At 56.6% G+C, this 25,676-nt stretch overlaps 9 protein-coding genes across 9 annotated transcripts; 5 read left to right on the top strand and 4 right to left on the bottom strand.

The window, feature by feature from the left end:
• Positions 1-117: 117 nt before the first annotated feature.
• CHGG_06992 (uncharacterized protein) lies at positions 118-2,201 on the bottom strand (the record flags this gene model as incomplete). The annotated part of the gene is made up of 5 exons (XM_001224647.1): positions 118-162; positions 305-390; positions 558-1,401; positions 1,504-1,838; positions 2,048-2,201. 5 exons carry the CDS (start codon positions 2,199-2,201, stop codon positions 118-120), a joined length of 1,464 nt encoding a protein of 487 aa, XP_001224648.1.
• A 424-nt stretch (positions 2,202-2,625) lies between these two features.
• CHGG_06991 (uncharacterized protein) lies at positions 2,626-5,385 on the bottom strand (the record flags this gene model as incomplete). Its single annotated transcript, XM_001224646.1, has 1 exon — positions 2,626-5,385. One exon carries the CDS (start codon positions 5,383-5,385, stop codon positions 2,626-2,628), a length of 2,760 nt encoding a protein of 919 aa, XP_001224647.1.
• A 933-nt stretch (positions 5,386-6,318) lies between these two features.
• CHGG_06990 (uncharacterized protein) lies at positions 6,319-7,951 on the top strand (the record flags this gene model as incomplete). Its single annotated transcript, XM_001224645.1, has 3 exons — positions 6,319-7,239; positions 7,319-7,780; positions 7,850-7,951. 3 exons carry the CDS (start codon positions 6,319-6,321, stop codon positions 7,949-7,951), a joined length of 1,485 nt encoding a protein of 494 aa, XP_001224646.1.
• Positions 7,952-8,877: 926 nt separating this feature from the next.
• CHGG_06989 (uncharacterized protein) lies at positions 8,878-11,537 on the bottom strand (the record flags this gene model as incomplete). Its single annotated transcript, XM_001224644.1, has 8 exons — positions 8,878-9,327; positions 9,384-9,503; positions 9,560-9,675; positions 9,733-9,791; positions 9,854-9,863; positions 10,053-10,471; positions 10,621-10,879; positions 11,093-11,537. 8 exons carry the CDS (start codon positions 11,535-11,537, stop codon positions 8,878-8,880), a joined length of 1,878 nt encoding a protein of 625 aa, XP_001224645.1.
• Positions 11,538-13,115: 1,578 nt separating this feature from the next.
• On the top strand, positions 13,116-14,224 carry CHGG_06988 (uncharacterized protein; the record flags this gene model as incomplete). Its single annotated transcript, XM_001224643.1, has 4 exons — positions 13,116-13,200; positions 13,259-13,412; positions 13,523-13,673; positions 13,727-14,224. 4 exons carry the CDS (start codon positions 13,116-13,118, stop codon positions 14,222-14,224), a joined length of 888 nt encoding a protein of 295 aa, XP_001224644.1.
• A 723-nt stretch (positions 14,225-14,947) lies between these two features.
• On the top strand, positions 14,948-15,522 carry CHGG_06987 (uncharacterized protein; the record flags this gene model as incomplete). The annotated part of the gene is made up of 3 exons (XM_001224642.1): positions 14,948-15,036; positions 15,160-15,215; positions 15,359-15,522. 3 exons carry the CDS (start codon positions 14,948-14,950, stop codon positions 15,520-15,522), a joined length of 309 nt encoding a protein of 102 aa, XP_001224643.1.
• A 431-nt stretch (positions 15,523-15,953) lies between these two features.
• Positions 15,954-17,502, bottom strand: CHGG_06986 (uncharacterized protein; the record flags this gene model as incomplete). The annotated part of the gene is made up of 5 exons (XM_001224641.1): positions 15,954-16,139; positions 16,197-16,596; positions 16,653-16,819; positions 16,870-17,255; positions 17,310-17,502. 5 exons carry the CDS (start codon positions 17,500-17,502, stop codon positions 15,954-15,956), a joined length of 1,332 nt encoding a protein of 443 aa, XP_001224642.1.
• Positions 17,503-18,446: 944 nt separating this feature from the next.
• On the top strand, positions 18,447-19,027 carry CHGG_06985 (60S acidic ribosomal protein P1; the record flags this gene model as incomplete). The annotated part of the gene is made up of 4 exons (XM_001224640.1): positions 18,447-18,515; positions 18,603-18,680; positions 18,772-18,910; positions 18,981-19,027. The coding sequence occupies 4 exons, from the start codon at positions 18,447-18,449 to the stop codon at positions 19,025-19,027; spliced, it is 333 nt and encodes a 110-aa protein (XP_001224641.1).
• A 2,517-nt stretch (positions 19,028-21,544) lies between these two features.
• Positions 21,545-25,609, top strand: CHGG_06984 (uncharacterized protein; the record flags this gene model as incomplete). Its single annotated transcript, XM_001224639.1, has 3 exons — positions 21,545-23,696; positions 23,957-24,463; positions 24,582-25,609. The coding sequence occupies 3 exons, from the start codon at positions 21,545-21,547 to the stop codon at positions 25,607-25,609; spliced, it is 3,687 nt and encodes a 1,228-aa protein (XP_001224640.1).
• Between the last annotated feature and the right edge of the window lie 67 nt (positions 25,610-25,676).

Below are 25,676 nucleotides of genomic sequence, written 5' to 3'. Positions count from 1 at the left end.
CGGGGTGGCCGTCCTTGGTGTTGAACTTCATCTTGATCAGTCATGGGTATACACGACCCTAGGTCTTGGAATTCTTATGGACGTAGTATACGCGAGCTATATGATACACGAAGTTGCTCATACGTTTAGTTTTGTTCCACGCCTCTCGGTGTTGTGTGTCCACTAAAACTTGTTTGTAGTAGTAATAGCACAGATCCTCGATTCTCGAATATCCAGAGAGGATGAAGTGCCAGTTAAGGGCCCATTAACTGTGCGTAGCTTCATTCTTTAGCAGGCGTTTTGGCAAGATATCTATCCATCGTACACCCCCTCCTCGAACTTTTCCTCGTCGTAAAACCTTGCCGCAATCGCATTCCCGTTGAATATCCTCCCCTGTAGCGCGTTCACAGCCTACATCACAACCACGTTAGTTGGTCAGCCGGTTCATCAGGGGGGTTGGTAAAGTTAAGAGCCAGCCAGTCGAAAAGAAGGAGGGAAAATGAACGATGGCAACCAAGGGCGAAAGACGACGACAGAAAAACAACGACGAAAGAAGAAGACGAGAGAGAAAAACTCACCTTTCAGCGCCGAAACCGCCTCCACGAACCGTATAAACACCCTCGCCCCCTCCACATCCACCACAATCCTCTCCACCCGCCCATACCGCTCTCCACACTCCTCCCCAATCTCCTGCCCCAACCCAGCCTCCACCTCGCCCTCCACATCCGCCATACCATCCAACATGCGATCCAACACCACCACAACCGACATCTTGCCCACCCCTCCGTCCTCCTCACCCTGGTTCCCCTTCACATTAGGCGCAATAATCCTCCCCCTCCCCCCGGCCGGACCCACAAACCCGCCGCCTTCGGCATCCGGCCGGCGCTTGCGCTTCTCGACCTGCACGCGCAGCGCCGTGGTGATGCCGGTCTGGGCGGCGCCCAGCCCGCTGCCTTTGGTCCAGCCGTACTTGGCCATGAGGCGCTGGGCGAAGCCCTTTTGCCCGGGGCGCGTGGTGCGTTCTTCTTCTGAGTGCTGGGTGGTGGTGGGTGGTTGTTGGGGTGGGAGCGGGATGGAGGTGTAGTCTACTTCGGGGTCGTAGTCGGTGTCGGCGGCGTCGATGTCCATGGCGGTGTCTGCGTCTGGGTTGGCTGGTTGGGAGTAGCGGACTGGGGCGCGGGAGATGGTGGCCGGGGTCTGCGTCTGCTGGGGGTGGTGGCGGTGGGGGTGCTGGTGATGCGGTTTCGGGGGGAGGGGGTGGTGGGTGGTGCCATGCCTGATAATGCTAAACCGCCTGGCGTACGCTATTCGTTCGCCCGGTGGCATCGTCCGCCACACGGGGAGGTGACATCGGTGGCGGGCGCAAAGGGTAAACGACGCGGGAGGCGCGAACTGATCTGTAATCCCGTTAACACCCATCCCCTAACCACACACCACAAAAACAGAGCAGAACAAAACAGAACCAAACTTACTCCCCAACCATCCCCTCCCACCTCACACCTCACTCCACTCCCCCTCACTCACACGCCCACCCCCACCCCCATGCCTTCCCCTCCTCCGATGCGCATACAACACGGCCTTCCACTCCCTGACCTCCCTCACCCTATCCTCACTCCTCAAATACTCCTCCACATTCGTCGGGCGCGCCGGGTCGTACAGCTCGTCCCAGTCGGTCTCGCGCCGCGCGGCGTCCTCGTTGTTGTTGTTGTTGCGGTTCTTCTTCTTCTTGCGCCGCCCGCCCCGCTGCCGCTTGTCGCCGCCGCCCGCGGGCCCGCCGTACCCGTACTCGTACTCGTCGTCTTCGGTGGCGGCCCAGTCGGCAAGGGTGCTCCGGTTGGGGGCGGGGGCGGAAGCGGGGGCTGTTGTGGGGAGTGTTGTTGTTGTTGTTGTGGTGGTGGTGGTGGTGGTGGAGGGGATGCCGGGAGGGGCTTTGGGGAAGGCGGGTTTGGGTTTGGCGGAGGGTTTGTTGATTTGCGGGCGGCGGATGGGTTGGAAGCGGAGGGCTGCGGGCGTCGTTAGCTGGGTATTCGTATCCCTCGGGAAAGTAGCAGTGCCTCCCAAAACATACCTGGGTCAATGGCCTTCTTGGCTGGCGCATGGTCCTGCTCGTTCTTGAAGAGCACCGGGTCGCGGGCGATGGAAGCTGAGCCGTCGGTGTCGAGCAGGTTTGCGTACAGCGACATGCCGCCGCGGCTGGGCGGTTGTGGGGGAGGCGCTGCCATGCTGTGACAGTTTGGTTATTTGGACGTGGAAATGGCGTGTTAGGACCGGGACACACGGCCTTGTCGTCGTTGTGTCGAAGATGCAAGGCTAAGCGCAGCCTTGTGCACAAGGCGAAGAAAGCAAGCGGCCTTCAGGGTTCTAATGCACTGTATTTAAGTGGGACCTCAACCCCATTACCGGCTCATTGGTGGGGCAGTCCATGGTAAGGGAGGTCGTTGTTGAGAACGGGAGGAAGACCCTTTTTCGAAATTCTCCAGGTAAGAAAAATATATGTCTTTGACATGAGCTCGCTCCTGGACTCCTGCTAAATAGCCATCATACAAGCATTCAAAACTCCGATTCCTTGCTTAGCCTTCCAAGATGCGACCCCTAAGTTCCCCAAATGCCCTTCTGCCGATCAACTTACAACCACCCCTTGCACCTCTAGTACTTCCTTTCTTTAGGCAGCTTCTTCGCTTCCAACACGTCCACATCCTTCTTGTCATAGTAATGCCCCCCAAACTCGGTCAACCACTTCGCCTCGATGGGGATGACAGATCTGACATACTCCCTCGACGTGACGACCAGCTCGTGGTAAATAATCACCTTGGGCGGCGGGTCCATCGCCTTGACCACACTGCTCGGGTGCACATAGACGGTCATGTTATTCTTGAGGGTGCGGTACCCATCACCGCCACGGTTCAGCCGCGCGGCATTGAGGAAAAAGGCCGAGGTCAGCGCGCGCAGCACGGGCTGCGGGTTCTGGACGCCGCCGCACGTGGAGGTGGCGCCCTCGAGCACGCGGTCGCACAGCTTCTCAAGCTGGTCGCGCACGTCGCGGGCGCGCGTCAGCGAGCGCTGCGTGAGGAAGTTCTCCTTGGCCCAGATCGGCGAGTAGTCGGCCTCGACCCACTGGTTGTAGACGTTGAGCAGCGTCAGGTGGTCGCCGCCGTCCTTGACCGTGAACCGCGCCCGCGCGCTGTCGGCGTGCACCTTCTTGTCCTTGGGCCGGAAGAAGAGGGTGGCTACCTCGCCGAGCATCGAGACGACGGTTAGCACTTCTTGAACACACTCCTCCTGGGTGGCGGCGATGAGGGCTTTCGCGAGCATGGGCTCCGCGGGGAACTCGCCCATCTGTCGGCCGACGCGGGTAAGGGCGCCGGCGCTGTTGAGGGCGCCGAGGGCGTAGAGCATGTTGAGGGATTTGATAAGGAGCTCAGTGGGCGGCGGGTCGAGGAAGTCAAACCCCAGGAGGTCGTCTATGCCGAGGGCTTTAAGTTGGAGGACTACAGCAGAGAGTGAGGTTCTTTGGATTTCGGGCGTCGGGGACTCGTCCATCTCGGAGAGGTAGGCAAATTTGGTGTAGAGACGGAAGCATTTGCCGGGCCGGACACGACCGGCTCGACCCATTCGCTGGTTTGCTGCCGCCCTGGAGCAGGGGACTACGGCCAGGGTTGACTGGCCTGTTGTGCCAACCGGGCTGAATGTGTTCTCCTTGGCGTAGCCGCAGTCGATAACATAGACGATGCCGTCGATTGTCAGTGATGTCTCGGCGATGTTGGTTGAGAAGACAACCTTTCTCGCTTTTGGTGGTGTCGGCTCAAAGATCTTGGCCTGCAGTTCCGAAGGCATGTTTGCGTAGATAGGCAGAGCTATGATCTCGGGTACTCGACTGCCAAGTTTTCGTTTGATATCCTCTACCCGCTCGCATGCTCGGTCAATCTCTTCTTGGCCGGTCAAGAAAACGAGGATCCCGCCCTCGGGTTGTGTTGCGTGGATCTGGAAGACGGTGACCAGACTCGCTTCTAGGTAGTTGCTCTCGGGCGCCGACGTATAGTAGGTTTCTACCGGATGTACACGGCCGGGGACATTGAAGATGGGAGCGTCGTCAAAGTATGCGCTGAACTTCTCGGCGTTGAGTGTCGCGGACGAAATGATCAGCTTCAGCTCTGGCCTGGCGCGTGTGAGATCCTTGATCAGTGCTAGCAAAATATCCGTGTGCACCGTTCTCTCGTGCGCTTCGTCGATCATGATGGCCGAGTAGCCCTCGAGCGTCGGCGATGTGACCATTTCCCTGAGGAGCATACCGTCCGTCATGTACTTGAGGACAGTCTTGTCACTGGTGCAGTCCTCAAACCGGATCGAGTAGCCGACTTCATGCCCAACCTTGACGCCAACCTCGTCGGCCACACGAGCAGCGACGCTCATGGCGGCGACTCGACGGGGCTGTGTGCAAGCAACCTTCATGCCGTCCTTGGTGAAGCCAGACTCGTGTAGATACTGTGGTATTTGCGTCGTCTTACCCGAACCTGTCTCACCGACAAGAATAAGGACCTGGTATTCCTTAATGGCGTCCAAAAATGCGTCACGGTACGCATAGACCGGCAGACTCTTCCGAACCTCCTGTATCGTCTTATGCGCCTTCTCCGCGGCGTCGATCTTGTCCTTCAGAGCCCTCTGCTCCTGCGTCAACCCATCACTCGGTTGAGCATACTTAGCTGCGTCTCGAACAAAGGTGATGGCGTCCTCGTCTAGCAAGAAGTCGTACTCTCCTTCGTCCTCACGCTCACGGGATTGTATCTGTGCCTTCGCTTTGACCGTCTGTTCGCGTTCCCACTCCTCGTACTCGGTGACGTGTTTCTCGTTGCCGTACATATCCTTCTCGACGTGGCGCTTGTAGAGGGTGTCCTCCTTCTTCTTGCTGTCGGCACCGTACTGATCCGGCAACCGGTAGCCATCCTGGTAGTCATCGATATGGGCGCGCTCCTCAGCTAAGCGTAGAATCTCGCGGTTCTTTGCGAACTCGGCCTTCTCCCGCTCGGACAGACGGACCCCTGACCTCAACTCTGCAGTTTCCTCTGCCACTTGTTTTCGCAACAGGGCGAGCCTCTCGGTTTCCCTCTTTGCGAGGTACTGCTGGCGCGACTTGAGCCGCAAGTCGGACATCTTGGAGTCGTCACGTTTTAATTCGCTCTGGCGTGTCTTTGAAGGGCCATCTCTGTCATTGCGCGGTGACCGGGAGCGGCGTCGGGGTGATGCGTCACCATCGTGTCTCCGACTCTTGTGTCGTCGTGGCGACCGATCGCGAGACCTCGACCTGTCGCGTTTGCGGTCCTTCCTGTCTTTTCTCTCTCTTCTGTCGTCTCTGGAGGAAGGCGCAGGCTCATCGTCCATCGGGACGAAGGCATAGCGTTTTGACGACATGGTGGCAGAGTATGGACGTAACTCAGCAGTTTGGTGTAGGTTGGCTTGGACCGCTCAAATGACGACGGCAACCGCATCCTGTCGCTGCAGCAAGCAGCAAGGTCCCAAATTCTTATCTTATCGTCAGTACTTGGCGCGCTTGGCTCTGCACGACGCACGCCCCACCAAACTCCAAACTCCACCTCGAATAGGTAGTGAATTAAAGCTTTGGACGACGGTTCAGCGAACCCCGACTTGCTTCCTCTCTCTGTTATTGTGCTGCACCATTTGGCAATTTGCCGATTACAGGAACTGCCATACCCTAGGGCTTATTGGGGATATGAATTTGAACGGTTTAATCCAAGGGAAACGACATCCCCTACCTGCCCTTTGGTTGCTCAGTGAGTACCCAGAGAGGGAAGGGTTTGCATAGCACAAAAAGGTACGACTCAGGTACGAACTAATGAGATGGAGATCTATTTGGCAGCTTCACCGCTAACATATAATTCGCATTTCCCCTTTCATTAGTTCCAGCTCGCCTCTGGCCGCATTCGGTTTCCCATTTTCATTCTCTCTCTTCGCCCCCATGAATTTCAAGATCTGCACGTTGAGTGCAACCTGATCGGTGTTAGTGTGTGGTATTTCTGGCTGTGAGACCCACTCGTCTCAGGTGCAAGCGCGGATTGTGTCATCCGAGTCCCGTCAATGAAGCCAACGGCACTCGGCCCATCTCCGACACACGCCCGGATCTCGGAGTCGCGAAGCTTATATGTAACTGTATCAGACTTACACGGCAATTGATTTGTTATTTTTGTGAGATAAACATTTACCTTCTTTTACGCGCTGCTTTCCGAGAAACCAACGAACTGCAATTGCCCGGATCTGGAATTCTGGGTAAGCGTTGTGAAACACCGCCTCGACTCTCATTGGACTCGTCCATCTCCCCAAGACACCATGGCTGCCGGCCTCACCCTACAAACAGCCATCAAGGGCACACCTGACTCCACGGTCGTGATCGTACCTGGGAGCCAAGCCTTGACCGTCACCTATAAGGATCTTGTCTCCGAGACAGCCTCGTTCCAACAGAAGCTGGCCGCCATTGGCATTGCCAAGGGAGCTCCCGTCTCCATTGCAACCGTCAACTCCTACGAATTCATCGTGTCTTTCCTCGCCGCATCATGGCAGCGCGCTATCGCCGCTCCTCTCAACCCAGCCTACAAGCAGGATGAGTTCGAGTTCTATATCGACGATGTCAAGTCGGCCATTGTTCTCGTTCCCAAGGGCGCCTATCAAAACGGCAGCCCAGCCGTGAAGGCCGCCCAGAAGTTCAACTCGGCCATCGCCGAGTGCTACTGGGACGCCGCCAAGAAGGAGGTTGCTCTCGACGTCAAGGAGCTCGGCCAGCTCAAGGGCAAGTCCAAGCAGCCCATCCTCAAGCCGGACCCCGAAGACATCGCCCTGGTCCTTCACACCAGCGGTACCACCTCCCGCCCCAAGGTCGTGCCCCTCTCCCACCGCAACCTCACCCGCACCATGCACAACATCCAACAAACCTACCAGCTCACCGCATCCGACCGCACCATGCTGGTCATGCCCCTCTTCCACGTCCACGGCCTCCTCTGCGGCCTCCTCGCGCCGCTCCTCTCGGGCGGATCCATGATCGTGCCCACCAAGTTCTCCGCATCCGACTTCTGGCGCGACTACACCACCCACGGCGCGAACTGGTACACGGCGGTCCCGACAATCCACCAGATCTTCTCAAGAGAACCCGTTCTCTCCTTCTCCCCTTCCCCACCATCCGGCTTCATCGCTCTGCTCCTCCCCTTTCTCCCCCACCGTCTTCCACGCCACTCGAAAAAACCTACAACGCTCCCCGTCCTCGAAGCCTACGCCATGACCGAAGCCGCCCAACCAAATGACCTCCAACCCCCTCCCCTCCGTCGGCCCCCGCAAGCCCGGCACCGTCGGCCTCGGCCAAGGCGTAGAAGTCGTCATCCTCGACGGGGCGGGCGCGGCCGTCCGCCCCGGCGCCGAGGGCGAGATCTGCATCCGCGGCGAGAATGTCACGGGCGGGTACCTCAACAACGCCGAGGCCAACCGCACCTCCTACACGGCCGAGGGCTACTTCCGCACGGGCGACCAGGGCCGCAAGGACCCCGACGGCTACCTCATCATCACCGGCCGCATCAAGGAGCTCATCAACAAGGGCGGCGAGAAGATCTCGCCCATTGAGCTGGATAATGTGCTTACCCGCCACCCGGCCGTTTCGGAGGCGGTGAGCTTTGCCATTCCGGATGAGATGTTCGGGCAGGAGATTGGCGTGGCGGTGGTGCTCAAGCCGGGGGTGAGGCTGGCCGAGGCGGAGTTGAAGGCGTGGGTGGCCGAGAAGCTGGCCAAGTTTAAGGTGCCCAAGAAGGTGAGCATATCCATCCGTCTTCGGTTTACTGGGTTTGTTGTTGTGTGTGAGACTGACGTGCTTCCGCAGGTTTACTTTACTGATGTCATGCCCAAGACGGCGACGGGCAAGATCCAGCGGCGGATCGTGGCCGAGACGATGCAGAAGCAGGAGGGGCGGGCGAAGTTGTAGAGCGCCCCTGGCTGGGTGGCCGGGTGGCGGTTGTATTCATGGACAATACAGTACATATAGAGTGTTTCTAGCGTGATGGCGTGTAGCCGACATTTCTAATATAAAAACGCACGAGTATTTGGATTTATCTTACTGCGGTCGTTGTTGTTGTCCCTCGTTGTACACAGGGAGTACCTTTTTGCACCGGCAGACGCACGATACGGTTGGACAACAACTGAGTCCAAACGCAAGGTGGACAAAACCCGATTACCTGGACTTGGGTGGTGCTAACGCATTCGGTTGGTAAGGCGAGGACGAGGCTTTCTCATGATGCGACGACATACGCATAATGATAGGACGCTTCACGGCCACCTCACCCTAAACACGTGGCTCAAGTGAGGCCGCACGCCAGTCAACCGTCACCATGATTCCGCTAGCAGACTCGGTAATTACCAACCATTAGGTGACTAAAATACACCATGATATTCCTATTCCCACGTACAAATAAAACAAACACAGCTAATTCAACAAACACCAAAAGAAAAGGGCGCCCGAGTTGAGGCGAGCAGAAAAAAAAAAGGCAGACATGATCCCTTCCAGTAAACAATCAGGGATGGCACAACCCCATTTCCCTCCCCCTGGCCCACCCGGCTCCCGGCCCATCACCTTCTTCTGGCCCTCCTCCCTACATGGTATTGATTTCATCCCGGCCCCGGCTCGCACGTCCGGCCAACCGGCCTGCATTAGCCACATCTAACCCATCCATCCATAACCACAAAGGAAACAACAACCACCATCCGTCCGATCTCCTCTTGTGCGTGCGTGCGTGCGTGCGTATGTGTGTCCATGTGTGTTGCGTTGTGTCAAAAATGAGTGAATGCGCTTGTACTCCTCTTTCTCCTCCTCCGCCACGGCCGCCCGGCCTATCCGGCCGGCATCAGCTTCCCCTAGAAGAAGATATACCCCAACAGAAAGCTCACGAGACAGAGGAACGCCACGATCCCGACGGGCACGCCCTCGGTGCCCCGCGACGATTGCCTTTCGGCCTGTGCGAGCTTCGGCACCCCCGCGCTGCTGCTGTCCTCTGACCTGTTCCCTGTCTTGCGCTGCCGGAGCCCGCTGGCCAGTTCGTTCTTGAGGGAGGCGGCGGTCGCTTCCGCCTTGGCTAGCCGCTCCTTGAGCTCCTCGTAGGTTTCGGTCGCGGCGGATCGGACGCTGCCTGCAACGGCGGAGGGGCCGGCGAAGGCTGTTGCCTGGGTGGCTTGTGTGGACTCGGGCTCGTGGGGGGGTTCGTCCTGCTCGGGGTAGGAAATCGCGGTGGTGTCCTCGAGGACGGTGGTGTCGTCCTGCGGGGAGGAATAGGCGGGCGGCGGTGCGGTGTCAGGGGTAGCGTCGAACTACACAAAGCGTTAGTTGTTGTTAGAAATCCGTGGTCCAGAAAAAGGAGACAAACCCCATTCGTAGCCGTCTGCCGAATAGGGGTAGCGACGGGCTGAGAAGGCCCTTCGTGTGGCGGAAGCCAGGCGACCCGGATCTTCTTTTCTTGAACGGCCGACTTCTCTACTCCATCCCACTGCACGCACAAACCGATTAGTCCAACATCTCGCGCATCAAGGGGTCCAGACCCACAATCTGTGTCACGTTTGTGAATTCCTTGTCGGCGGTGATCGTGACGGACTGAACGAGGAACTTGTCACGGCATTTGGCGTCGGACGGCGGCTCCTGCTTCATTGCCTGCAGGAGGACTACGAGGATCAGTACGAGTCTCCCAGCAGGCAGAGACGGGTTATATCTTGACTAACCGGATACCTCGACCTCATGCCCCGGCTCGATGCGGCCCGAGTTCGGCCGAACACAGTACCTAGATGACGAGTTAATCTTGGCCGCTATCAGGCATCCATCTCGCGGCCGGTATGCACATACTGCTTGGGAGCTGTCGTTTTGACCTAGGTTTGTAAGAAAACAAGAACCGAAGTATGCCGGGGGTCGGGTTCAAATTACCTTGAAGGCGACAGGCGAAGAGTTGGGGTTCTTAATTTTCAGGACCTGCGAAACCTCCACAGTGAAGGGCCCTGCGCCGGTCAGAGAATGGCAAACTCGGTGGAGACTCGAGACAACATACTGCGGAACCCAAGTTCCACGGGGTCGATTTCGACGGACATGGCGGCGGTCGCGGCTTTGTGAAATGCTCGAGTGTCGGCTGATGTTGTTGGCGCAGATCTGACGCAGGAACAGAGGTTACGGGTTTGCGCTAAAGTAGTGGCCGTGCGCGACGTTTGTGTTGGGAGAGGCTCGGGCAGGCCAAACGGGGGGATATTGTGGCGGATGGAATCGGACAGTTGGTCGCAGCGTGGATGCGTGTTACAACATTCCGGGCACGTTAACGGCAAAGCTGGCACTGCGCTGGCGAGGTTTCCAGACCCAGGGGGTCCGTGCTGCTGGTCGACCCCCAGCACATGTTGTGGGGCCGCCTTCGCTGCTGGCCACAGAACAATCACTCCAATCTTGATGACTAATTCAGAGAGGGTGAATGGGGGCCCGCTAGGGACACGGGTCCCGTGTGTAATTACATGAAATACCGCTGATGCTATTACAAAACAATACAAACAAACGCTGCCGCCTCCCCCACCACATGTATCACTAGCAACCAATAACGTACCAATCTCAATAATCACAACACATCCGAATACCGTAAAGGGCATGCCTTTGAGGTCCTCGTATGACCAATTCCATTGCACTTAGTGCATCGACTTGGAGCCCGGCGCGGTTGGGCTGCTTGAGCCTCCACTACCTCAAAGTGGCTCGGCTCCCGCTTGGTACTCGACTTTGGGAGTGAGCTTCGCGCTTGAATTGGCTCAGTACGCTGGCGAGGCTCAAGAAGTAACTGTGGGGCCCCATTGCGTCTTAGATGCCAGTGCGAATGGAAGTCGTTGAGCAGAAGAGGCTCGCCTTGACGAGTGCGTAGTACATGGCAGCATGGGAGCCCCTAGACTCGAGAAAAGGTGCCTGTACAAATCGGAGATGGAAGGCGGTTCTTCGTCAGAAGCAGCTTCCGTTGCTCCTCGACCTTCCTCAACGCCTCATGAGATACCTAGCCTCGGACAGCGCCGTATAAAGCTCCTGAAAGCTCGAGAGGAGTTCGAGTCTGTTGTGATGCTTGACGTGCTTGTAGCTCTGATAGTTGGTTGAGAACAGCAAGCCGAATTGCTTTCCAAGCTTCGAAGAGGTCGAGTGTCGACCTTCTCAAATAAGACTTGAGGAGGGCATGGATACCTTCCACTCGTGAGGTAGCCGTGTTGCCAAAATGACTTGACTGGTCGACCCACGCGCGGACAAGCTTCTCCTTGAAAGGGTTAAGCCATGTAGCGTTGATATACCCCACTTCATCGAGGTGCTCAGGGGTATATCTCTGCTGAAACTCGACTAGTCGCTTGGCATACTCATCTTCCGTCGGTGAGCCAATGATCGAGTGCCAGAACTCGTTGAATTCCTTCCACTCCTCAGCCTCTGGGAACTTGGGTTGACATCGAGCTAAGACTGCCTTGTTTGCATGCCAAAGGCAGAGGAGTATAGCGGCAGAAGGAAATAGATTTGAAGCCGCATTCATCGCCGCAAGACAGCGATCTGTTAAAATAACAGATGGGGGTGTAATGCCACATTGTTCGTACAGTGATCTCAACTGCTCAAGCGCCCATGCATAGTCTTCCTCTGCCTCGCCGCTTAGGAATGCAAATGCCACACAGAATGACCGCTGTGTCGCATCGACGCCAATCATATCAAGAAGAGGCATGCCGTGCTTGTTTGTCTTGTACGTGCAGTCGAGGAGGAGGAGTTCTGGGTAGGCTCGAAGGTAGGCCAAAGAGTCGGGATGTGCGAAAAGAACGGCTGTAACCCGTCCATCCGGTGCAAATTGTATCCGGCTCCAGAAGCCTTCCTTTTCAAGCTGGTCTGCTAGCGCGTGAATCGGACTCTGGCCCTTGCAAGCGTCTCGACGTACGTCAGAAACCCGGTTGTAGATGTCTTTCCGAGTTGCGAGAGAACCTCTTTGCTGAACAAGAGACTGAATATCTTTCGAGGCAACTCTATTGTCCGAAAGGGACGCAATCTGACTTTTCTCGAGAGAGGACAGCTGCCGATGAACTGGGTGGGCGGACGGATGTTGGCTCGGCTCGTGGTTGTGCACAGAGAAGCGTTGATCAGGGCGATGTCTTAGAGTCCAGGTGCCGTTATGAGACTCCTTTGCAAGCACAGAAAAGGGACAATTGGTCCCTCGAGTAGCTGTCTTCCTTTTGCGCTCTCCTGGTGGAGGTGGTCGGCAGGCTCGATCGCATGCAAACGTGACCGTTGCTTTCCCACTCTTTTCTCTAGCTGACCTTTTGATCGTAAAGGCGTAGCCTCGAGTAATAGCCCATTCGTTAATTGACGTATACAGGGCCTCTCGGGAGTTGTATTCGCGTTCGGGGGGGAGGCAGTTGTCCGGAAAGGAATTGGCCATCGAGCTGGTAAGTCGTATTATTGTGGTTGCTGGGTGATGCAGGTGGCAAGCAGGAGGCAACGCTCGCGTACAAATCTTTGTAATAACATCGGGGTTTTCATGTAATTACACACGGGACCCGTGTCCCTAGCGGGCCCCAGGGTGAATGAGGTCCTTATACAGGACCGATGTAGGGGACTGTGATGACGTCTGGCTGGCTGCCTACCAGTCACTCATCTAAGTGCCTAATGTTTTGTATGCAAGTCTGTAAAGGTACCTAGGTACACAGGCTGAGGCACCGGGTGTACACAATAGGATATGGGCTCATTCAGTTTGAGAAAACAGAAGGGATGTGGCCTCAAACTCGGGCATGTGACAAGAAAACAACCTAACCATCAAAAGACTGTCGTAAAGGCGTGTACGGCATCTATCCATTTGAGATTCGGTTCAAAGAGATATACGGGTAGTTCGCCCGAAGGAGCCTAAACCATTTCACCTGACCCGGTTATTCATCGGAGTGCGGCCAATTTTCGCCACTGTTCTCTTCTGGAAGAGCCTCAAGCTTGCCAAGCTCGAGCCAACCTAAACATCCATCATCTTTCGCAATTCCGACACCTCAACAACGACACCTCAACTTACAAACCTAACTACACTTTTTCATCAATCATATATCTTAACCATCAATCTCATTTAAACTCGACAATCGACAAAATGACTACCTCAGATCTTAACATGCTGCTCGAGATGGGCTTTGAGCAGGCGCGCGCTGAGCTTGCAGTAAAAAAGACTGGTGGTCGTCAGTGCCCCGCCACACGCTTTCCAGGCGATTTTCATCGATACTGACATCTTTACAGTGCAGGAAGCATTAAATTGGCTCGAAGACAACCAAGGCAAGCCTCTTGATGAGCTTCAAGCTAACCAAACAACCGCGGATGCTACCGGAGCCGACGAGGAGGGGGCTGCATCCATTCCATCAGGCGAGACCGCCTCCTCGCTCGTCTGCAATGAGTGTGGCAAAAAATTCCGAAACCACGCAGAGGCTTCCTTCCACGCCTCCAAGACGTGCGCCATCCATCCGCTTCGCTCACCCTACCTACTTACACTGACATGTGTTACAGGGATCATACGGATTTCTCCGAATCAACCGACGAGATCGCGCCGCTGACCGAGGAGGAAAAGAAGGCGAAGCTGGAGAATCTTCGCAAGAAGCTCATGGAGAAGCGGGCGAACCAGTCAATTGTTGATAAGGAAGAGGCCAAGCGGAACGAGGTACGGTGGTCAACACTAATTTTCCAACCAACAGTTGCTAACCTTGCCCCTAGCAAATTCGCCAGAAGGCCACCAAGGAGTCTCAGGACGTGAAAGAGGAGCTTCAGCGCAAGGAGCAGATCAAGGAGGCAGCTAAGAAACGCCAGGAGAAGGCCGACGACCTTGAAGCGAAGAAGCGGATCAAGGCCCGGATCGAGGCTGACAAGCTCGAGCGCAAGCGCCGCGAAGAAGACGCTAAGGCGTTGCGTAGCGGCAACCCCTTGCCGCAGGCTACACCAGCCGCCGTGGTGGCTGCTACGGCTTCGGTATCGCGATCGTCCGCTGCTACCGCCCGGTTGAGGCTCCAGACCAACAAAGGGAACCTCATCAAGTCGTATCCTAGCGAGACCACGTTGTTTGAGGTGGCCCAGCAGATCGAGGAGGAAGTAGGGCACCCGGTTAGCAGCTTTTCGACAACGTTTCCGATAAAGAAGTTCGATGTTGGTGTTGACTTTGGGCAAACGCTGGCGGAGGCCGGTCTTGTACCGAGTGCCGTGGTGGTGGTGAAATAGACCTGAGGGGCTCGGGATCTAGACGGGGGCTGGTTTGTGCGCAGAATTTTTGGCTTGTTTCTTTCCTATCATTTTACTTCTTTCCTATTTCTTCTTTTTTCCTATCCTCTTCCTCTTTCCCATCATCTCAAGCGTATTACTCGGCAACGCTTTGACGTGCCTTTCTGGAGTTTGGGCATCTCGGTAAAAGGCGGCGCTGGAGGGTCTGCATGGAACATTTCTGGTGGGCCCTACGCCCTACCAAGATTAGTACCACGAATCAACGCATTCAACCCTATATACGTGAGGTGGTCTTGTATTGTGAAGGGCGCCGGGAAACATGGGAATAAATTCCCCTAACGGTGGGCGACCATTCAACGTGGTGGAACACGGCTGACGTCTGTCACTTGATCCCGAACCGTCACTAACCCCGCATCCCCCCCCCCCCCAATCCCGAACTTACTAAGGTTACAGGGGTATTCGAACCCCATCGACAGCGATCTCGCACCTCTCGTCCTGTCCATGACCCGCCGGTTGCCGCTCACTAATCGGGCATTCTAAATAAGCCGGCTGCGGGCATAAGACTCGTCAATATCTCTCGCGGCTCTGCATGCCAATGGCCTCTCACTTGCGAAACGGCTCTGCATCCGAGCCTTCTTCACTCCGTCACCCACCCGCACCTTGACCCCCCTTTCTAGAAAGTTTACAGTGACTCCGTTCCACCTCGCACAGCAACGCAACACCATGGCTACGGAAGCACCCAAGAAGGTCGAATGGCTCGTCGTCATCCCCGACTTCCCCGGCGCTCAGGCGAAGAGGTTGGAGGTGCGCCCGTAAGTGAAGAAAAAGAAAAAGGATAAAATAAATAAACCACACCAAACCACACACCGCCACCACCACCAACCGCCATTTACTACCCCCGATTTTGCTAACCTCTGTCCGCTTCCACCACAAAGACAACACTTCGCCGGCCTCGGCCCCGCCAAGGAATCCGGGCTGTACCAGATGGGAGGTTCGTAACGTCTTCCTCTTCTACACTTCCCATCCCACCACCCATGCCTCCCATATCTGGGTCATAACCCCCATATGATATAACACCACACCACGAACCCCCCCCTCCAAAAATACCAAATCAAAATCTCACCAAACAACCAGGCGCCGTCCTCAACGAACCCCCCACCTCAGACGACCCCACCACCTTCTCCTTCGCCGGCAGCACCATCGTCATCCTGGCGTCGAGCCGTGAGGAGATCAGGGAGGTGCTGCGCAAGGACGTGTACGCCAGCTCGGGGGTTTGGGATGTCGAGAATGTGAGTTGAGTCACCACCCATGCCCCTCTTTTTTGTATACATACTTTGGAGGAGAGAAGGGGGGGGGGGTTTATATGTTGTGGTGGTTGGTAACTGACGTCGGTGGTGCTGTGTAGGCTCAGATGTGGCCTCTTCTCTGTGCCTTCCGCAACCAAAAGTAGGCTGTTATCTGGGGATGCGGTTTTGTGAGAAGGAATGTTTTGCAATGCGATGCCGTGGCGATGATTCATCATATTAGCATGGTGCCGCGCATGAGCTAGTGATGGCATGACGAAGCGGTACTCCTAATTACTGAACCAAAATGAACATAACTTCCCAAACCAAGGTCTCGCTACCAAAGCGTTGCCGCCTCCGAAACCATCCATGATGCCCGCTCAAAACGCCGTATCATAGGTAACCTAAACAAGGAACAACCATACTCATACAAGAGCCCTAGGGGCCTATGTGGAGGCTTGTGCGGCGGTCGACTTCTCTCCGCTTTCTTCTAGCTCCTCGGCGGCAACCCGTAATTCGTAGTTGAGATCGAAACAGTCCGCAAGAAGTTCGCTAACGCTGCCTTGGCCTTCAGGGATGTCGTTATTAACCATGAACTTTCCGTCCACCCTCATGTTGTCCATCGAGTTCAACTAGTTGGGGCCGTCAGCCAGCCGAGTGAGGACAATGGGGAGATGGAGGGGACGTACCTTCATGCTGTAAGGGTACAACTCCCTGACGGAGCTCACACCCCCGTTATTCTTGACCTCGATCAAGCATCGCTTCAACGTTTGCAGCTGGTTAAAGACGGGCAGCAGTGCCTCCGACACTGGCTCAGACGAGTTCATGAGGTGGTAGATGTAACCGTAGCTGCGTCGGATGAGATAGAGAAGCGTGCGCTGAACATAAAGCTCGGCCGGCCGACCTTCTTGGTCCAGCCAGTTGCCGTCAACACGCGCTTCGTCGATTTTGTCGAGCTGCCGCTGGAAGTCGTACAGGTCCGTCTCGCGCAATGACCAAGCCTGTGTGAGGGAGATCTTATCTAGATCATTGCGGATGTTGATGAGGATGTCGTACTTGTCCTTGAAGCCTTCCGGAATCACCCCTTTCCTAGACTGAGGGTTAATGGCGTGGCCAAGTAAGGTTGGGCGTGGGAGTGTATGTACCTCTCGAGGACAATGTCCGACCACTGTAAACACCGGCCAACGAGTACTGACACCACCTCGCTGCCCTTGAGCTCTTTCCCCTCGTCATCCACAAACTTGCCGTCCACCATCGACTCATTAATTTCTTGCAGCTTTGACTTTAGCTTTTGCACTTCAGTCGTAGAGAACTGTCGTTGTGTCAGCGCCAATTTCCTCTTAAGGTTGCCTTGGCTCTTACTTTGGACTTCGTGTTGGCAAGAGACATCGACCGCATGACCGAGATGAGTTGCTCGTAAATAGCCTGTAGTGGTTCCCCCAACTGGTCCAGCTGCATTTGCAAATTGGCCAGCATGGACTTGCACAGTGCCTTCCTGTGTCCTAGTAGCTCGATGAGATAAGGGGAGTGTGTCGAGTCCCTCTTCTCTAGGATACTCTCGATCCGGCCAAGTGTGTTGGATATGCTGGTGAGATCTTTGGAGGAAAAGAGCCTCGCCTCCGTCAGGTGATCGAGCAACCGTTTGATGGTGGAGGTGAGCGCGTACGCCGCCGGCACTTCGCTCGTTCGTCCGATCGTCATGAAGAATAGCGAGATGTGCTGGAGACAGCTCTCGAGGACCTTATCCACTGCGATGAGGGTTAGTTGATGGTGGCCCGCACGCACTACCTGGTTTGGCATACATCGATTTTCCCCCTTGTGTTCCCCCTTTCGGATATCGTTTACTTGTCTAACCTGCTCCACAAACTGGTCTTGCAATTCCATGACATCCTGGGTCCTGATGTAGTTGGTACGGTCCCTCTTGAGAAGAAGCAGCTTGTCTTGGATGACTGTGAGCTTGTCGAGAATCTCCCGCTCCCGCTCATCCTTAGGCATCGGGACTGCTGGGGTTTCCATGATGGTGTCGGGATGCTCTCGTCAAGGAATAGGAAACGGCCGTGGAAGAAAGTGAAAGCAATCGTTTGTACTCTTGAAGAAGGGGACTTGCTTTAATAATCTTGGATCGGGAGGGTCGGAATGTTGTCCGCGTGACTGATCAGAGGGTCGATTTACTCCAGACCACGCTTGCGCCACTTCGAGCTCGTGGGCAAAAACAGGTGGTTGAGATATTTTCAAAGATGAATTTGCACTTCTGCAACTTCGACGAGAAGTCGATCTTCTTATGGGGACAACAGAGCTCTAATTTGCCGGTTGGCACGGGGTTCAGAAACGCAGGCACGCAGGGTGCAACTTCTCAGCGTTCTCATTCACCTTGTTCGCGACGTCAGTGGTGGGAAGGTGGGGTGTCGATACAGGGCCCCTGTCATCCTTGGTCTTTGGGGAAGGTCTTTCTCCACACTACGGCTTGGGTTTGAGAAGGAGGCGGGAAAGAGGAGGAAAAAAAAGAAGGGAGAAGCTTAATGCGGTAAAAGGTTACCAAAGGTAAAAGATGTCCAACTAATCCTCCTATGCCTGCTTTCCTAAGGTAACAGGCCTCGAACACAAAGATAAAATCAAGTTATCTGTTCGATGTCCAGCGAGCTTGCACTTGTACACAGTACGAAGGTGGGCCTCTTTGGTTAGCGTGGTTTACCTGGGGGGTCCAGCGGGTCCAGCCAATTGTTGGAGATCCTGTCCAATGAACAACGTCAATGCTTTCAGCTGACTGACAGCTGCCAGATTCACTGTTCAGCCGGCAGCCGTAGGGCCACGCTATTCTGTTTTCGTATCGCCCACAACTAATTATTTTCCCTCCCGCGAATTTCAAGCTCGGTCTCTACATCCCACGTCAACAAGCCCTTCGAGTCACAGCACTTTGCGCCTCGACAATTACAGTCACCATGTCTACCGCTGAGCTGGCCACTTCGTACGCGGCGCTGATCCTCGCCGACGACGGCGTCGAGATCACCGTAAGAGAACCGCCCCAAGGCCTCGTGCGAAAATGCGCGGGCGCCGAAATTTCGATACATTTGCGCGAGGCTAACTGTCAATCCCAGTCCGACAAGATCCAGACCCTCATCAAGGCTGCTAACGTCGCCGATGTTGAGCCTATCTGGGCTTCATTATTCGCCAAGGTACGAAACACCGAAACTGCACACGAGTTTACGATCCGACCACGGGAATCGAGACGAACAGGTTGACTGACTGGGACGTTTTGCATTGCAGGCTCTTGAGGGCAAGGATGTGAAGGACCTTCTCTCTTCTGTCGGCTCGGGTGGCGGCGCCGCTGCCCCCGCCGCTGGCGGCGCTGCTGCCGCTGCTGGCGGTGCTGCTGAGGAGGTCAAGGAGGAGGCCAAGGAGGAGGGTAAGTTCTTCCCTCGCGAGCGCTGCCCGCAAGGCCTCGGATGTTTTTGGGTTACTGACAACCGCTGTAGAGAAGGAGGAGTCGGACGACGACATGGGATTCGGTCTTTTCGACTAAGCTGGCTTCGACTCGGGCAGGGCGTGGATTTGACTCGCCTGATTCGCTTTGTTCTTCCAAAACTTGCATGGGTTTGCGGCGGTATTTCGCACACACGACCACAGGGATGGAGGCTATGATATCGGGAGTCTGGGTTCATCGGCGTAGCTTTACATGGAATCTGAAGATGCGCTTTTGAGCAACTGTTACCGGGTTTGGCTGGTGCGAGCCGACTGGTCCCGTGGGATCGGTGACGACAGCCACATCAGGGGCAAACCTTCGGGGTCGCCGTTCCGGCAGGTTTGGATGGACTTGTTCTTCGGAATATGCCATACCGTAATGGAAAGTCCAGATTCGAGTATTGATGCGGTCAACCTTGCTTGTGGTCCTTCTCGCCCGTTCTCGGATAACCACGGCTGATTTGCACCAACGCCAAATGTAGGCTCGTATGTGATGGTCCGTTGATACACAACACAATATCAGATGTACTCTTGCAAGCGCTACGTCACGATTCTTCCGGTGACTACAGCATGGGATTGGGGATACGTTCACGGCCTTTGGGGCTGCGGTTCAGCCGGGCATACCTACGTGCACAGCAAGGAAGAGGCCTCATCGTATTCCTCGGCTGCCACGCAAGGTTACCCCCGCCGCCCTCTTCTCAAGGCCCTATGCCTGTGCGTTGAAAGCCTCAAATTACGCTTTTAAGCTCGGAAACACCGAATCCCAGAACCCGCACCGCCGAGAAGCTTCCCGGTGGCAGCTCATTGCGGGGCTTCAGGGTTGGGGTTTGTGAGCCGAATCGTCTTGTGCACGGTTGCGATGACGAAATGGTTTTCCGGGTGGGTTGATTTGTGGACTAAGCCATGCATCCTCGTCATTTCTGGGCTCTTCCAAAGCTCGAAACGGCTGTGTGCCTTTTTCCCTCGGTGGGTTGTCTCTGACCAATGTTCCGGTATATTGCAAGTCTTTTGTGCATCTCTTCAAGAGTGAGTCTCCGGGGTGCCTTGCGAGCCTGGTAAGGATTGCGGGGGAGGGGTAGAGTCGATCAGCTGCAAAAGGCGGCTGGAATGAGGAGTTTTACACTTCAGGGATTCCTTTTAGGGTTTTAAGCAGTGTTCCACGGTGCCAGCTCGTCAAATACAAAGTACTATAAAGTCTGTCGCCTGGAACCTAGCTTGAAAACTGCCTGCTCAAGTCATACGAGCTGTCGTCGGCTGTCACAATTGAAGCCTGCCCGGGCGGTCCGGATCCCGACATCGCCTGCAAGATCTCGCCACAGGCTTCGGCACGCCAACTGCAAAGCAACGAGAAGCAGTCAGGTCACAAGGCTGCGCCTCGTACCTCGCGAGTCTCGGTGTTCCGTGCCGGTTCACGCCTGTCGGGCACCAGTGTGGAGCTACCGGCCGCATCGGAGTCGACCCCGTGGACCACACAGTTCCAGCAAGCCTCGTGCCCTTGCCTTCTGCCACCGTGTTCTCGAAGTTTTGAGTGTCCCAGGCTTCGGATGAACCACGAGGTAATTGGTTTGGGCCCCAGTGGGTGCAACAGGTGGGTCATTCGGCAAGACGTGGGTGGGCACACAAGACCTCTTCCTGTCTTCCAACAGAGTGTGGCTGCATGCTCGCTCGCTAGCTACCTCGAGATATGCAAGGAGCCGGCCGCTGTTGTCTTCGACCTCGTCGCTGTCGGCTTGGGGGCTGTTGGCCTTTTCTGTGTGAGGCGGCTCCCAACCACTGTCTCGAAAATTGTTCCAGCTTTGCGGCGTAGTTGAGGGTGGCACAACACATCTAGAAACAGCGCCCGGAATCTGTTGGGGATCACATCTCTCACCCTAGCAAGTCGGCCACCTCTGGAGGCCCCCTTTTCTTTACCAGTACATCTCAGGGGGCAAAAATGTTTCGTTTCCATTCTATTCGGTCTCTCTACTCTAGGCCAGAAGCCAGCCGCCTCAATTTAGAGGATCTGGCCGTGGTCCGGGCCGCCCCTGGCCAACAGACCTTTGGCGATGTAGCGAAACCCAGAATGAGGCATCCTGTGTGAAGTCGGCAACCGCGCCGCAGTTGGTTCCCGAGTCACTGCAGTTTTTCTGTATGTTCCATGCTGCGAGGAATAACGTAATGCAGCTACTTCCAGTTGAGTTTGCGCATGCGGGCCAAGGTCTGTCAGCACCTGCACCAGGTGCCCTTGCGCCCAAGGCAGGCGCATCTCACCCTCCCGCCCCAGCCATCCAAGCATCCCATGCCCCCCTCCCCTTCCCACCTTCCTTCGGTCCACAGCCCCCCCTCTCTTATAGCACCTTCCCCTGCTCGCAGCCTTCTCTTCCCACCCCGCCTTGCTTGGAATCTTTGCAACTTCCACGCTTCTTTTTTGCGATTTTGTGATTTCATTTCGTGCGATACCCGACCGCGCAGTTATCTAACTACACCATTTGTTTGTTTTTCTTGGCTTACAGCTTGATTATTACTTCCGACATTAACTGGTTGGGAAACCCCACCTCTCACAACCCTCTAACGGGTGTGACGACACTTACCAACCGCCATGCCTGAGGTGTACCGCGAGTCCCGCTACATGCGGGAGCGGGATACGTCTCCCTCTGACGATGAGGGTTACAAGAGGACGACAGTGCGCCGGTACAAGGTGACGCCCGATCGCGTCGAGCGTGTCGAGCGCGAGGTCGACGTCGTCGAGGAGGAGCGCCGCAGTCGCTATGCCCCCATTCGCCGCTCTAGCCGGGACGATGTCATTGAGGTGGACCGTCGCGTCGATCGCCTGTACATTCCCGAGAAGCCGCGGTCCGTCTACGACCCTTCTCCCCACAGCGCAACCTACGTTGAGCGCCAGGTCATTGAGCGTGAGCGCGAGCGGGAACCCAGAGAAGACCATTACTCGAGGGTCGACCGAGTCGAGTACCGTGGGGATGGGCCCCGGAGCGCCGTTGTGGAGCGCGAGAGAGTTATCGAACGCGAGGAGCGGGACCGCGACGATGACTACCGCCGCAGCGGACGGGCCGTGTACGAGTCCAAGGAAGTCGAACGAGTTGATCGCCACGACGTTCACTCGCCAAGAGAATGGGAGCGTCGCTCATACTGGGACGATGAGAACCAGACCGAGGTGCGCGTCGAAAAGAGAGTCGAGCACCGGGATGGCGGCGAGGTCCGTGTAGAACGCCGCGTTGAAGAGCGCCGCGACGACGGCTATGTCGCCGGAGGAGCCGATGTTGAGCGCTGGCGCAAGGAGACCGAATACTACGAGCCTGCGCAGCCCGCCCCTGCTCCTATCGTTATCCGGCAGCGCGCCCCGGAGCAGAAGATCATCCTTCAAGAGGCCCCGCCGGCGACGGTCGTCATTCGGGACCAGGCTCCAGACAACCGGGAGATCGCTCTTACCCGCCAGGGATCCCGCGATGGCGAGTATTATTATCATCGCGAGTCCCGTGAAGTTGGCCCTTACCGAGGGGAGCGTCGCGAGGAGGAGTACGCGATGGCGCGTTATGACGACGACCGGCACCGGCACCACCATCACCACCACCACCACCGTCGCCACCATCGCGAAGGCTACAGCGACGCTGAATCCGACGACGGTTACTACGTGAAGCGCACCGTCACCCGGCGGGAACGTAGCGCATCAAGCAGCCCGCACCGTAAGCGCCATATCGCTGAAGGGGCCCTCGCCGGGGCCGGCATCTCGGCTATCCTCGCATCTAGACGCGACTCACATGGTGAGTATAAGCAAAACCGCGGTCGCAAGGTTCTTGCCGGTGCAGCTATCGGCGCCATTGGTACAGAGGTCGCGAGGCGCGCACATAGTGCTTACCAAGAGCGTCACGGCGATGAGAACGAGAGAGAGCGCTCCCGCTCTCGCTCGCGTCCCCCTCATTCCCGACTCAAAACCGGCCTTGGGATCGCTGCTGTTGCTCTCGCCGCCGCTGGTGCAGCCAAATACTACCAGAGCAACAAGGTTGAGAAGGAGGAGATGAACCGTGGCCGGGCCCTTCACCGCGATAGTGACACAGACCGGTCTCCCAGCCGGAAGCGGTCCAAGAGCCGAGCCTCTTCAGTGGCCAAGGCCGGGCTGGGCACGGCCGCTGTTGCCGGGCTGGTCCAGCACTACCGCCATAAGAGCAAGTCGCGAGATGGCAAATCCAGAGATGGCAAGAGCCGCTCTCGATCCCGCCTCCGCACTGGTGCCGAGATCCTGGCCGCCGGTCTTGCTGGCGCCGGCGCCAAGAAGATGTATGACCGCCATAAGGATAAGAAGGAGGAAGAACTTGAGCGGGATCGAGAACGCGAGCGGGAGCTCAGTGATGATGAGTATTACGACCGCGACGCGCGCGACTACCACCGCCGTAGCAGGAGCAGAAGTTTAACTCGGTCCGGACCCACGTACCCCGACGGTGACTCTTCCGTAGCTGATCCTGAGCTAGGCATGGTTGAGTACGGGGCTCACCCCCTGTATGCGGACCCCCCGCAACGAAACGAGAGGGGGCCAGCGGCAGAGGGGTATGAGTCTGCGGCAGAGGAGAGGAGCCGCAGGCGGAGGAGGAGACATAGCGGGACATCGAGAGGCGACGATTATTCTGCGGATAGCGAGGCGGAGACAGACCGTGACAAAAAAGCAGACAAGAAGCGCAGCGGGAGTAGGCTGCGCGATCTTGCCGCCGGCGCTGCGGCAGCTGGCGCAGCAGCCATTGGTATTAAAAAGTATAACGACAAAAAAGACAAAGGGAAGGAGAAGGAGAAGGATGAGAGGGACCGTGATAGAGAAAGAGATAGGGAGAGGGAGAGGGAGAGGGAGAGGGATAGGGAGAGAGATAGGGAGAGAGACAGGGAAAGGGAGAGAGACAGGGAGAGAAATAGAGAGAGGGAGAGGGATAGGGGGGTTGGAAAGGGACCGGCGACGTGAGTGATATGACCTGAGAACATCGCCGATCGGCTTGCTGACAACCACTAGGCTACGGTGACGATGCTCCGCCAGACGGCTATGACAATTATGGCCGCCGGGCCCCTTCCCCCCCTCATGCTTCCGGTGGTTACTACAACCCCCCACCAGTGGTTCCTCCAAACGCCGCGGCTCCAGCCAACGGCTTCACACAACACCCCAATGTCGCCAGCACCAACCTCCACCAACAATACACACCGTATCCCCCGGACTCGGCATACACCCCCTACACCCCACCCATGCCGGGTGCGCCGCCGAATTCGGCTGCACCATACACGCCTTACACCCCGCCCATGCCGGGTCCGGCCCCGGATTCGAATGCACAATACACCGCGTACACCCCGCCCATGGCAGGACCGCCACCAAACCCGGCTGCGGCACCGGGCCCTGTGCCTCCGCCGATGCCTCCAGCAACAAACCACCCCACGGGTCCTGAAGATGTGAGTGAAGCTTTTCGTGCTGGTCGTTCCACTCTAGAGCCAGAAGCTGCCGCTCGCTCCGTTGATGGTGACAAGAAGGGTGCGTCCTCTCGCGCTTGAGAGACCAGACCCCCACATCGCAGTCCACCGGGAGCTTGGACTGACCGTTCATGTGTTTGTAGATCGTGTAATATCGTCGGACGACTCTCCCCCTGCAGACACGACAACGTCGGAGGTGGAGCCCCCAGACACCCCTCGCACAGCCAAGTCGGTCATCTTCATCCCGTTGTCTCCGAAATCATCTGCCACGCTCCGCCGTCACCACGAGAGCCAAGCAGCCAAGTCTGAGACGGAAGACATGGCCAGCGATAGCGATGACGACCGAAAACGCGGCAAGAAGCCAGCTGACGGCGAACCTGACAAAACACGCCGCCGCCGCAACTCAGATACATCTTCGGACCGTCCATCTGCCTCTAGCCGCCGGTCGCGTGACAAGGAAGCTACCTCGGAGACGGACGACGAAGATGCGGTTGAGATGCTACCTGATCGCTTTGACGCGCAAGGCCGCCCGCTCGACGGATCCGGTTCTTCTCGCGGCGGCGGTTCGGGCTGGCACAGCCGGCGCGGGAACTTTGAGTACCGGAGTCCGCGCGGCGCCAACGGCACCAACATGCGTGGGGAGTGGGGTGTTGCGGGGGCCGACGCTGAGACGGTGGAGCGTCTTGTGCGGGACGTTACCGGGGTGTTGGAGGGCAGGGGAAGTTGGATGGGGCTGATTGGCGGGATCCTGAGTGGGAGCTTGTTGAAGGGGCCAGGTGACGGTGATGGGGAGGACGGTAGTGATAAGGGCCGGGGGAAATCACTCGATCGAAGTCAAGATCGTGATCGTTCTCGTGATCGCGATAGAAGCCGGGACGATAGGGATGAGGACAGGCGGAGGCGAAGGAGGGACGATGATAGAGACGAGGATAGACGGAGGCGTAGGAGGGATGATGACAACGGGGAGAGCAGTAGTCGTAGGCCGCGGGAGGATGTCGAGAGGGGTGAGAGTAGTAGTCGGAGACGACGAGAGGATGAGAGGGGCGAGAGCAGTAGACATGCAGAGGATAGGCGGACTCGTGGGCGGGAGAGGGACGATTACGACGACGACGATGATGAACACTATTATGAGGATAGGAAACGGAGGAGTCGTGGGAGGGAGGATCGGTACGAGAGGGGTGTGGGGAGGTCACAGACTTGGGGATGAGGTTGACTGACGGCTGATGACTCATGATTGCTCTGATTTCTGTTTTTCTTTTTGCATTTTCTATTTT

The sequence above is a fragment of the Chaetomium globosum genome, genomic scaffold (genome assembly GCF_000143365.1).
Source record: "Chaetomium globosum CBS 148.51 scaffold_5 genomic scaffold, whole genome shotgun sequence".
Taxonomy (NCBI): Eukaryota; Fungi; Ascomycota; class Sordariomycetes; order Sordariales; family Chaetomiaceae; genus Chaetomium; species Chaetomium globosum.
The sequence above is the reverse complement of the archived record's forward strand: the minus strand, read 5'-3'. Positions and strand labels throughout refer to the sequence as shown.